Here is a 12584-nt window from a genome sequence, read left to right as displayed (position 1 = left end):
AACACTATGCCCATTCAAATAGCTACCATCAATTATCTTATCAATTTAAATTTGGAAGAGGGAGTTGAAGATACCGAAATGTAAGGGGGAAAAAAAAACATTGAGATACTTGACATGGAAGAGTTTTTCTAGAGATTTAAAGTGTCGATTTCTCATTGTTGTCTGTCTAATGACAAACAAGTGCATTTAGAAATGTTGTCTAAATTGATTAAGGGTTTTGTAATTCCGATTTTTGATGTGAAAATTTGATGTACTTGCTGAATTTTAATATTGACCATTTTCAATTTTTTTCTATATTCTCTCTTGTATTGGTTTCTTTTTTCTCAATTGATTTGAATTGCTTTTTTTATCCTGGTGTGTATAATTGAAAGGGAACATGAAATAATCTATCTTGTAATTGTTTTAATGATTTTGCCTTTTATTGTAATTGTATTAATCATTTTTTATATATTTGAAGGGTTGATTAAATTCAGCCAATACAAATTAAAAAAAAAATCAAAAGAAATCCAAAAAAAAAAAAAAAAGAAGGAAGCGATGAATCGGCGGCAACGGCAGACAGGTTAGGGCGGTCATAATGTTACAGGAGATTGAGAGCGTTTTCTAAAGAGCCCTGTACCAGAACCTCTCTCGATGCATACGACATGCATTACTTACCGTAATAGCACTTCTGATGATTGTATATGCTTAGATTCACATGCTGCGCATATGGTCCAACATCCAGTGGTAACCGTAGAGTATTGCAGCTTGTCTTTTGAGGATCGAAAGGGGACGTCAGCATAGCCATGTTTGTAACACTATCCCAAACGTGACGTGTAGTGTACCCAAAATCCCTCACGCGCCGAGGTCCCTCCGATTGTATTTTTTCTGCCACGAGGGAGCCCAAGGCTAACGTGAGATTACATGAAAGAGTCAGTAGTAAGACGTCTATGTTCCTTCCACTCAAGCAGGGAGGAAGGTGGGCGCTTGTGAGTCTAAGCAGATACAATCATCAGAAATGCTATTACGGTAAGTAATGCATGTCTTCTGATGCTTGTTAATCTGCTTAGAATCACATGCTGTGCATAGACTAGTGGGCTGTACCCGGAGTTGGAGGTAGGTTGTGAGAAGGAACAGTAGTGAAAAGATGCCTTAGTATTGCTTGTCCCACCTGAGAATCAGACCTAGAATGAGTGTCTAGGCAATAGTGTTTTGTAAAGGTGTGTACAGAACTCCAGGTTGCCGCTTTGCAAATTGACTCAAGGGGAACATTTGCAATGAATGCTATGGAAGCCCCAGTGCCTCGAGTAGAATGTGCTCTAGGCTTGAAGGGCAGTTCTCTCTTAGCAAGAGTAACTAAGTGTGATGCATTTGACTATCCACCTTGAGATAGCGGACTTAAGAGACAGGATCCCCTTCGCTGCCGTTGAAACAAAGAATTGGTTTGTTTTTCTCAGTGGTTTTGTTCTTTCCAGGTAAAACATGACTGTCCTGCGCACATCTATCGTGTGTAGGCTCCTTTCGGCCATGTTAGTGGGGTTCTGGAAGCAAGTGGGCAGTTCTATAGACTGGTTCACGTACATGGAACTTGGAAATAAATGTAGGCGCAAATCGAGGGCGAGTGCGCAGAACCACCTTATTTCTGAACAGTAACGAAAGGATCTAGTACTGAAAGGGCCTGTAGTTCACTAATCCTTCTAATAGAAGTGATAGCCACTAGGAAGGCTGTCTTATAGGTAAGGTCCTTTAGAATTGCCTTGTGCATAGGCTCAAAGGGGGACCCAATGAGTCTAGTCAGAACCACATTTAAGTCCCATCCAGGAGCTGGTTTTGAAATGGGAGGGTGAATCCTCTTAACCCCTTCCATGAAAGCCTTAATAACCGGTATTTTCCACTATAACACCTTTTGCTGTGACGTAGTGTAGGCTGAAAGAGCAGCTAGGTGAACTTTAAGGGAATTGAAAACCAGGCCTGAATCCAGTAAGTGGGTCAGGTACAATACAATGCGAGTAGGAGAGCAGTCAATGGGATTGACGCCCTTGTCATTACACCAGATAAAGCGTTTCCATTTACTGGAATAGCAGTAACGGGTGTTGGGTTTTCTTGCCTCCCTGAGTATGTCCATACATTGAGGGAGTTGAAGTTGTCAGAACTCTATGACCTCAAGAGCCAGGCCGTGAAGTTCAGAGTTTGTGGGCATGGGTGCAGTGGCTCTCCCCTATCCTGAGAACATGACGTGCACGGAGGGCAGTTTCAACAGAGGTGAGCGGGACATCTCCATCAGATGAGAGAACTAGGGTTGGCGGGCCGACATGGGGTCCACCAATATCATGGTGACTGGCTCTTGGTGCATCTTGTGCACGATCTTGTTGAGTAAGGGAGCCGGCGGCAGAGGGTGGGGGGAACCGTAAACAAATTTCCCTGACCAGGTTATCCAGAGCCCGTTCCCCTTGGAGCGGTTCTGTGGGTACCTGGGAGGTGTAATCTTGGCATTGGGCGTTCTCCAGAGTTGCAAACAAGTCGATCTCTGGGAAACCCCATTCTGCAAAAACGTTGGAGACTATGTCTTCGTGTAGTCACCATTCGTACTCTACGGGCAGTGGGAAATCTCTGCTGAGCACATCTGCTAGAAGATGGAGTTCCCCTGGAACGTGTTGGGACAACAGGAACCTCCGAGAGCCCATATGCAAATGTTTTGGGACCGCTTGGATAGCCCTGGAGTATGTGTGCCCCCTTGTTTGTTCAGGTAGTTCATGGCTGCGGTGCTGTCTGTTAAGATCAGGATTGTCTTCCCTTGTAACAGTCTGAAAGGCTTTCAGTGCTTTGAATACCACTAATAGCGCCAACACATTTATGTGGTTGGATGTTACCTGTTGAGACCACACGCCGTGGGCCGTCTGATGAAGCAGATGAGCCCCCCACCCTGTGAGTGAGGCGTCAGTCGTTAGAGTGGCTTCTACTGCTGTGGTGGTGAAGTTCTTCCCCTTCAAGAGGTTTTCCCTCGACCACCACTGCAGAGAGAGAACAAGGGCTGTCGAGACAACTACCAGATCTTCCCATTGTCCGCTGGCCTGACACCACTGGCTGTTGAGCCACTCTTGCATGGGATGCAGACGCATGTGAGGAAGTAAATGCAGGACGCCATCATCCCTAACAGTCGCATGGCCTTGCGTACCGTCACTTCCCGAATGGCTACATATGGAGGGATCAGAAACAGCATGTTTTGAACCCTCTCATTGGAGGTGGAAGACGAGTCTGTCTTTTGTCCGAAATTAGAGCCCCCAGGAATTGTTTGACTTGACTGGGGTCTGGGCTGGATTTCTCTTCGTTGATGGAGAATCCCAGACTGAATAAGAGGTCTATTGTCTTCTGAGTGTTCAATGGGCATGTTTCGTAAGACTCCCCTGTTATGAGCCAGTCGTCGAGGTAAGGGTAAACCAAAACGCTTAGTCTGTGCAGGTGTGCTGCCACTACTGCCAGTACCTTTGTAAACACCCTCAGTGCTGAGGCAATCCCGAAGGGGAGCACTTTGAACTGATAGTGCTTGTCCTCCATCATGAACCTTAGGTATTTTCTGTGCGCTGGCAACATTGAAATATGAAAGTATGCATCTTTAATGTCCAGTGTTGCCATGTAATCCCCCTGTTTCAACAGCGGGATTACTTCCTGTAAAGTGACCATACAAAACTCTTCAGGTTTGACAAACTTGTTTGCTGGGTGCAAGTCTAGCAAAGGGCGCACGGTGAGATCCTTTTTGGGTACAAGGAAGTACACCGAATAAATATCCTTGTTTACCTGTAGAATAGGGACAGCTTCTATGGCGTCCTTTCTTAGAGGGGTCTGTACCTCTTGAACTAGGATTTGCAGGTGGTCCGGCATCAGGCGTCTTGATCTTGGTGGTCTGTATTGGGATGGTCTGGCAAATTCTACACAGTACCTGTGGGCGACCATTTTTAGAACCCACTGGTCTGTTATCCCATCCCATGCGATAAGGAAAGATGTTATACGCCCCCCAACCGGGGATGCATGGGAGGGGACCTGGATCCGTAGGTGATTTCTGACCAGAGGCTGGGGCACCTCTGGGGTTGGAACCTGGTCCTCTACCTTTCCCACACTGCTGTCCTCTGGGTGTGTAAAAGGCAGAGGTGTTAGACCCTTGTCGCGAATTCCAGTTGTTTCCTGCATTATACTGGGTTAGGGAAAAAACGCGATTGCCCGCGAAAAGACCGGCGGGAGCCGCTTCCTCTTTGAGGAGAGGGTTTCTGGGTAATCTGTTGAAGGGACTTCAGTGTATCATGCTCTTTCCTGGCTGTTTCAAGAGCATCGTCCATTGCAGGTTGCCTCAACGGGTTTGTTAGAGATGCTTGGGTCTCTGGCTTGAAACTGGAGTTCCTTAGCCATGCATGTCTCTTGAGCAAGGTGCCTTGTGCCAGTGTTCTCGCTGCCATTTTGGCAGTGTCCAAGGTGTTTTTGAGCATATTCTGGTTTACCGGTTTGTCTTCGGAAACTATGGCGAGCAACTTGGTCCTTGCAGGTTTTGAGACTTCCTGGAGGCCTTCTTGTAGACGGTTCCACTGGACATCCGCATAGCTGGCCAATAGCCTGGTTTTAATGGTTATACGTGTGGTAAATGCAGCAGCCGTCATTCTTTTCCCAAGTGCATAAAGTCTCTTGGATTCCTTATCGGGTGGTGCTTCTCCTGTAGACAGGGGAAACACCAGCCCGTTTCCTAGTGGTGGTAACCACTAATGAATCCGGAATGGCATGACCCTTGATATAGGCAGAGTCGGTTGGAGGTGACCGAAACAGTTTCTCCACCCTAGGGTTTACTGCCCTGGTCTGGGCCGGTGTCAAAGAAGGTGCCAACCTCCTCTTGATGGAGTTCAACAAGGGGATGGATTGACTGGCCAGAGGTTTTACTTCGAGTATATCCTCAACAAAATCGGAGCCTGGTAAGGCCTCTTGAGTGGCGATTTGAAAATGCTCAGCTGCCTTCTTCACAATAGCATTGACTTTCATCCTATCGTCCACTGGTGAGGCTTGCCGAGCCGGAGTGGACGGGGGGCGGAATCTAAGCATAGAACATCAGGGTCCTGGGTGGGAGTAGGGGACGTCCAGGGCTGAGCATTAACCTGACGGCTGTCCTCCCAATTGTCCATAAAACCAGTTTGATCATCCACATTGTAGTTTTCCAGAAAGATGCCATCTTCATCCTGGTCGTAAATGTCCATAACATCCTCATCTGTGAGGACACAAGTAAACTCTTCATGTGGATCCTCCTCCTCCAAGGTCCTTCCAAGCTTAGATACAGGGGTAGAAGGAACGTCTACTTGAGGTCTCTTGGTAGCAAGGGCATCAGAATAGGAGACATTTCTCTAATTTGTCCATACATCCTTCAAATTCCTCCCTAGTCCATTAGAATGACCCAGGGGGGTTCAGGGGAGGAAAGATGTTCTTCCCTGTGGCGTCGAGATTTTTCCACTAATGTGCCCTGATAAAGGCACAGGACTCAACTTAGTCCTGGCGGGGTTCCGGGCTTTGTGGTGTCTTTTGACACGTCTCGCGGCCGTTCCTTGTGTTTCACCGCCTCCTTCGACCACTCCTTCAGTCTAACTGCTGAAGTAATCCTGGCGATGCTGTTGGCAATGGTAGGAGAATCCGGGCTGTCTACCGGTTGAACCGGAGGCTGAGCTGAGGATTTTGACGCCACCGGGACCACCGGAGGATGAGCAGAAGATTTCGATGCCACGGGAAGAACTGGTGGGTGAACCGGGGGCTGAGCGGTGGATTTCGTCGCCACCCGACCCTTAAGCAGAGTCTGCACGTCCTCCTGGAGCGCTTTGACGTCCGCGAGTCTTTTGGGGTCATCGCCCTTAACTTTGTATTGCCCAGTCGCAAGCCGCGACTTCGGTTGCGGGGAAGGCTGCCGATCAGAGGCTGTCGAAGTTTGACGGTTCCGTTTGGCTCTTTGGTACGCTTCGACAGTGTCACCGAAGCAGAACCTTGGGTTGTGTGTTTGGTCTTATGATCGTGTATGCCCCTGTCACCGGGTGTTTTCCCCGTAGCATGACTCGCATCAGGCCTGATGAGACGGGCTTCATGGACCGAGAGTGGTCCGCAGTCAGGTCAATGGCTTCCGACACGGGGCCTGGTCACCGCTAATTCCCCCATAACTTTCGGCGGCTGTAACAGCAGGGGGTGGGGGTGCGTCAACATTCGGCCTGCGACATGCTGTAGGCTGCCCACCGCTTTAAGCAGCACTCCTTAAGCGTCTAAGGACGCAGGAGTCTACAGGCCACGCAACTCGCTTCTTTGTGGTCGAGGGGCAGACAATTGTTGCACCAAGCGTGCTCATCTTGCCAAGGATATTTGACAAAACCTAAATGGCGTCTTTTCCATAGCGAAAGAATTTGAGCGAGGATGAAACCCAGGGAACAGAGAGGGTGAAAGAGGAGAGTCATACTTGTAAAGGATATGTCCACCCCGACCTCACTCTCCCTACTGTGAAGGTCGCCGGGATCAACAGGCTTCGAAAGTCCACAGCAGTCTTCGGCGTTGTTTCACAGGATTCAACAGTAGAAGTGACTTAATGGGAATGACAATAATGCTATCTCTATGTAAGAACTCCACTTTAGGGCGACCAGTAATCTGGGTGGAAAAAAATAACAATCTGGGGGACATCGGCGCGTGAAGGATTTTTGGTACACTACACATCGCGTTGGGGATAGTGTTACAGACACGCCTATGCCGACGTCCCTTTTCGATCCTCGAAAGACAAGATGCAATACTCTGTGGTTACCACTGGATGTCTGACCATATGTACAGCATGTGATTACGCAGATTAACAAAAAAGGAAGTCTCTTGTTGCCATTTGTTTCAAAACGGTTGATCTGGGGAGTTTCCCCAGTCACACAAAAAAAAAAAAAAAATCAATCTGAGGATTTTGTTGTTCCAATTCCCATTCGTGATTTGCAGTCGTGAGGCAACTGAGTGTCATGATTCCTGCCCCTCATGTCCCCAGCCCTCCAAGATGTCAGGCTGGAGCCAGGCCACGATCACCTACATGGCCCTCAAGGGCCTCTCCATCCCTCCAAAGACCCACTTGGAGTCAGACTTGGCGCTTGTGGCACCAGACTCACTCACTCCCATAGGATAACATAGGGGTTTGGACTTGTAGTACATTGATGGGAACAAGATGGATGCATGTGCGGTCTAGTCTTTTGGGTGTGGTTCAGCCCAGAGACACCTGGGATACCCAGAGACTATTTAAGCCACGCCCATGCTGAGAAACTTGCCTTGCATTTTCTGCACCTGCAGTGTGACACTCACCGTGTTCGGATCAGTCTCTAATAGGCCTGCATCTTTCTTATGCGCTCAGTTCCTGCAAGAACACAGTTAGGAACAGCCTTACCTTGCGGTGCTTCTGCCCATCATTCATTGCTCCTTCTGTTCTGCGGGCATCTTCGGGGGGGTGTCATTCCCATCCCGGCACGCCGCTTCCTAAGGAAAAGGGAAAAGAACAGAAAAAAGGCATTAGTAAGCATTCTGCAAATCTTCGCTTATTTTTAAATACTGTACGAGCTTCAAGCTCTTACCTGAATCCCAGCCGCTCTGGGGGAACTCTTTCTCCGTAACTTCTCATCCATCTGCAAGAGGGAAAAGATACTCCAGGTTAGCGTGGCAACATCTAGAGGTGCCGCATACCGCGCTTACTCACCGTATTTGTTCTTCATAACCAGCATCCACGCTGAAAAAGTTGTGGCACCTAAAAGACACAGAAAAATAACTCCGTTCAATACAAATATGAAAGGGTGCATCGCGCATCGCACCCTCACTCTCACTCACCTTCAGCGCTACTCATCTCAGCAGCACGCCGCCATCCCCGGACGCCGGCCATCATCTAAGGAAGGAACGAAGTTAGAGAACTGTTTGAAAGACTCATTATACTTACCTGTCGGACTCTTGCCAGTGAAGTAACTAGGCAGCAACAAGCCCGCATCAATCAACGTGCCCCTGCGCTGAAAGCAGGACGGAGAGCACACTATCCAAGAAAACAAGGTGAGCTGTGGATCAAAGGGAAGGGTTGGACCCCGGGGAAGAAGGGGTTCAAGCACACAGAGACAATAGGGAGTTAAACTCTACCAATCCTGTGTTTCAGGCCGAGTCTCCAGTCGAATAGCCTCCAGGGAAGGGTGCAAGGTCGTAAGAGGTCAGAATAGGCTGAGTGACGTCCCACTGAGGGAGTCTGCTGCCGAGTTCTCCAGACCCAGAATATATACATCCTTGTAGCCTTATTGCCCTTTGAATTGCCCGTTTCCACATCTGTACCGCCAAGACCGGGTTCCTCCCCAATTGTTCACTTAGAACATTGATACAACATGCCTGTCCGGATACATACTACCTTGTTCTCGATGTTCGCTTGAAAGGCATTTAAGGCCACACAAATTGCTGAGAACTCTAGAAGGTTTATAAGTTCCTTTCTCTCCATGGAGGAACACAGGTCAAACCCTTCCAAGTGTTTGTCGGTCCCCAGTCTAGCAGGGAGGAGTCAGTGATGATGGTAACAGGAGTGACTGGTTCTGAGAAAGATGCCCCATCTATCAGGTTATTCTGATTCGAACACCACATGAGATCTTCCCCTCATTTCTGGGGTACCCGAACAGTGTGAGACGGTGGATCCGTAGCCTGAAACAAAGTTTGCTTTAAAATGAATTGTGTCCATATAATTGAGCCTTGCTAGTGCGACCACCAGTACACAACAAGCCATTACACTCAACTTCTGGATCCATGTGCTGTGATGTGGGTTAATTTTAGGAAAGAATGCAGGTTTGAAAAAGGTCCTTTTCTCTAACACAAACCCCTTCAAATGTTTGCCAACAAGTAACATTCTCCAAGCAAAGATTAATGGCATGTTGGCGACATCTACATGTCACTGGGCAGCTGAATAGTTGGAATGATTTCATGGTGAGTGGAAACATGCCTTAGTAGCAAATGGATTGCTAAACTCATCAACATTTAAGCCCATACAAACAAATATTGGGTCACTTGAGAAAATGTGAACCATATGCCAAAATATTTCCCCATGACCATTACACTTATGCTCTTTAATCCATTTTCAAGTTGAATTTATAAGTGTCTGGCACAGGTAAGAACATTCATAACAAAAAAAACGAATATTTACTTGTATTTAAACTTGTCCATGGCAATAGAGGCGTGTTTGGGAAACTTGTCACATGTGTATAGATTGCGGTCATCCTCTGGAATAAGGTCCACATCATGAAAGAACATACAATCCCAGTCTTCCTCCTTCATTGCTTCTTTGAAGCCAACATTCAGCAACTTTGCTCTGTTGAATGTGTAATTCCCAGCCTGTAGAGGGAAGCAAAGAAACATACATTCTTTGGCTGATAAGGTTTAGGCAGTATATCAATGTGCACTTATTATATTTTCAACATATAAAAGCAAATTAAATTATCAAACTGAAATGCCAGACACTGCGACATATTCCTTCAAAATGCATTTCTTGATAGTTGTCACAATTTAACTGAGCATCCAAAGTAGAATGTAAAAAAAAAAATTCAAGCTAGTATAAATATTCTTTCTTGGTATCATATCAACCAGAAATATTACTAAAAAGAGCATCATGGCCCGTCTTTCTCAGTGAAAAATTATTTGAAGCTACTTCTCCCCAATCCATGGCAGCCATCTTTTTTGCTTTTTTTTCTGTCGTTTCACAACATAACCACTATTAGTACAAGGCAGGATGGGGGTGGGTGGCCTCTCCGCCAATGAGGAGACTCGAACGGGGGGATGGGAGGGGAACTGCTAGCGTTAATCCCCCAACCCGCTCCAAGTCGCCTCACGGCTGGAGGCCACCATTTTCCCCCGTCAGTGAATAAGTGCTTCCCTCTCCCCTACCCAAATTTCCCTTCCCTCCACTTACCTTCTTCTCCTCATCAGGAGCAGAAGGACTGGAAACACTGTCTAGGACATAAACTATGGCACCGGGGCATTACCGTTGATTGTCCGCCCAGTGAGGGATTTATTGCTTAAGTGATTGAAGCCAAAATGGGACATTGCTGGTAAATCCCCTTACAAACAATTGAATTAGAAAACCTAAAATGTCTGTAAATTAAGTCGCTTATATGAAGGTAAACAGAAGTTTAAAAAAAAAATTATGAGTAGAACAGAAAAGAAGCATGATGAATCAGGAAATACACAGTATACACTCGTCGGTGGTAGCGTTGGAAGGTTTACCATAAGGATTTATACCACCAAGTGTGTCAAAGAAATGACCAGGGCTCTAGACAAATTGAAATTGTGGAAGGCTTATTCCTCAGGAGACGTAGTTCAATCCCAGCACAAATTCAATTAAGATGTAAATCCGACAATGAGCTGTGAGGCGATATTTGCCAGCATACAGCATGTGGTTCACATGCTATCCTAGCTGATTTAATAGCCAACGTGACATTCGCCTCTAGGTCAGATTAAGGTAGGAGTGCACATGCCGTATACATCAAAGAGTGTAAGTACCACATTCAGATGTCACTGAGCAGACCGCGTCTGCAAAAAAAAAAATGCAAAAATAACCTATAGAAAGGATGTGTGCACACAGAGTGTAACGCCAAGCAAAACCTCCAACAGTGCATACAACGCAAATAGGCCAAGCAAAGGGCACTATGATTAGAACCCAGGAACATAAATGAAATGTTGCCATTCGGCAATGTGTGCAGTGGCTTGTAATACTTGCAAAGGGGCCATATTGATTTGTAAAACTGCTAGATTGAATCGTGATGGATGGAGACCATATAAAAGTCCAAAACCAGAGCAATTTATAGGTTTTCTAATAATGGCTTGCTTTCTGCATGAATATTTCAATAGGTCTCTAAGATGGCCACATGCATGCAAACTAACAAAGAGAACACGCAGAGTTCAGCAACAAAAGGACAGGCCTTAGAATGAGATCCACATCCCAATCATGTGGAATTACATCCCAAACACCCAAGGACTTCCCAAACAAACAAGGACTTCAAAGTGCACAATGACGACACTGGATGTGCTGCACACAAAACCAAGTTTTACACGGAAGGCTGATTGAGTGATCCCCCCAAGAGTAAAGCTATGCAAACAATTATCACTAAAGTGAAAGTTCATCAGGAAGTGGTCAAAATCAGACTCCATAAACGGTGCCAACATATGTTTATAAGCATGTGTTTTGTCAGGGAAAAGGGCTTTAGAACACACCAGAGAAATGACCATACCGAATACCTTTCAGGACAGATATTCTTTTTGCAACTTTCCCTCCATGGTTTCCCATGGAACCCCATTCTTTTACCTCTGTTTTTATCCTGTCCTAATTTTTTATTTTGTTTAAGGGACTCCTTCAGCTCCACTTCTCTTGCATTTTGCTCATTGGTATGGGGAAACTGATCATTCCTTCACACTAGCAGTACTGGGAATCTAGGTTTCCCTTTTCAATGCTTGTACTTTTTACATTGAACACAGAACCTTACAGAGCAGTGCAATGGGGATCATTTTGTAACACCCTACCTTTTTACACATGGGATTTTTGGTCACTTTCATATGAGCCTAGAGACAAGCCATTGGTCATATTGTAGTTTGGCCTTCCTCTTGCCTTGCCAGATCAGGAAATCCCTTATAAGGACATGCACTTGCAGGGGAAGGCTGCAGCTTTCACCTACTAGTGTGTGTGTGTGTGTGTGTGTGTGTGTCCGGAAGGGGGTGGGAACTGTGTATAGCTCAATTCGACATCCCTGATGCTGGAAAGTCTGGGTGTGGGAAGAACATAAAACCAGGCCGTTGGAATATTGCAGATCCTTACCATTCATGGGCTTGGACCCACTTCCAGCTCGGATTTTGGATTCAATGAGGACCTTTGCAGCCATTTCCTCAGATCTACGTTGGAGCCAAGAATCCCTCAAAGAAGAGCAGCATGCTGACGATTTGAAGACTACTCCTGAAGTGGCCAAGCATCCCTTGTAATAGCCTGCCAGGTGAAGCCCTGCTCCTCTGCCTGATCTCCAAAGACTGTGGTGCTTCAGCCCTTGGACTAGTGGGACCAACTAGTCTCAGCAACTTCTAGAGGGTCCAGCCCTTCAGAGCATTTGTAAGTGGTCCCTAGACACCAGGTGGTCTGACTAGCTCTCTCGTGGGATACCTCGCCAGAGGTTTCGCTGTTCCACATTGGAGTATGCAAGTTTGGGGGGGGGTGGGGGTCACCAACTTGTGCCTTTAGTGAATCTGCGGCTGGTGACCACGGGTACACAGAGTATCACATGGAAAAGGCTTCTAGTTATGCATATTTTAACAGGCTTTAGTGGTGGGATACAATGGTAAACTTTCTACCAGGACATCTTCTATAACATCCAGGTCCTCAGACTCTTGGGCCTCAATACCAAAGTGCCCTGCAGCACTTTTAAGTAATCTGCATACTGCAAGTGGTACCCTGTAGGAGAGGACTTTACAGATAGCTCTACGTATGGTGGCACCATCTAATAGTCTCTGGGGTTGACAAACTACTCCTCACCTGGAGTGTATTGCCTCTGATCTCATCATCATCATCCCCTCCGTATAGTTATGGATCACCC

General features: G+C 46.5%; 1 protein-coding gene across 1 annotated transcript in view; it reads right to left on the bottom strand.

Annotated features, from left to right (window-relative positions):
* Positions 1 to 12584, bottom strand: part of LOC138452311 (beta-1,4-galactosyltransferase 3-like) — a 332033-nt gene that overhangs the window by 126948 nt on the left and 192501 nt on the right. Inside the window, exon 4 of the mRNA XM_069604963.1 lies at positions 9158 to 9345. Within this exon, the coding sequence (XP_069461064.1) occupies positions 9158 to 9345 (188 nt within the window). The remainder of the gene's footprint in view (positions 1 to 9157; positions 9346 to 12584) is intronic.

The sequence above is a fragment of the Ambystoma mexicanum genome, chromosome 1p, assembly GCF_040938575.1.
Source record: "Ambystoma mexicanum isolate Mex_15411 chromosome 1p, UKY_AmexF1_1, whole genome shotgun sequence".
NCBI classification, from domain to species: domain Eukaryota; kingdom Metazoa; phylum Chordata; class Amphibia; order Caudata; family Ambystomatidae; genus Ambystoma; species Ambystoma mexicanum.
The sequence above is the reverse complement of the archived record's forward strand: the minus strand, read 5'-3'. Positions and strand labels throughout refer to the sequence as shown.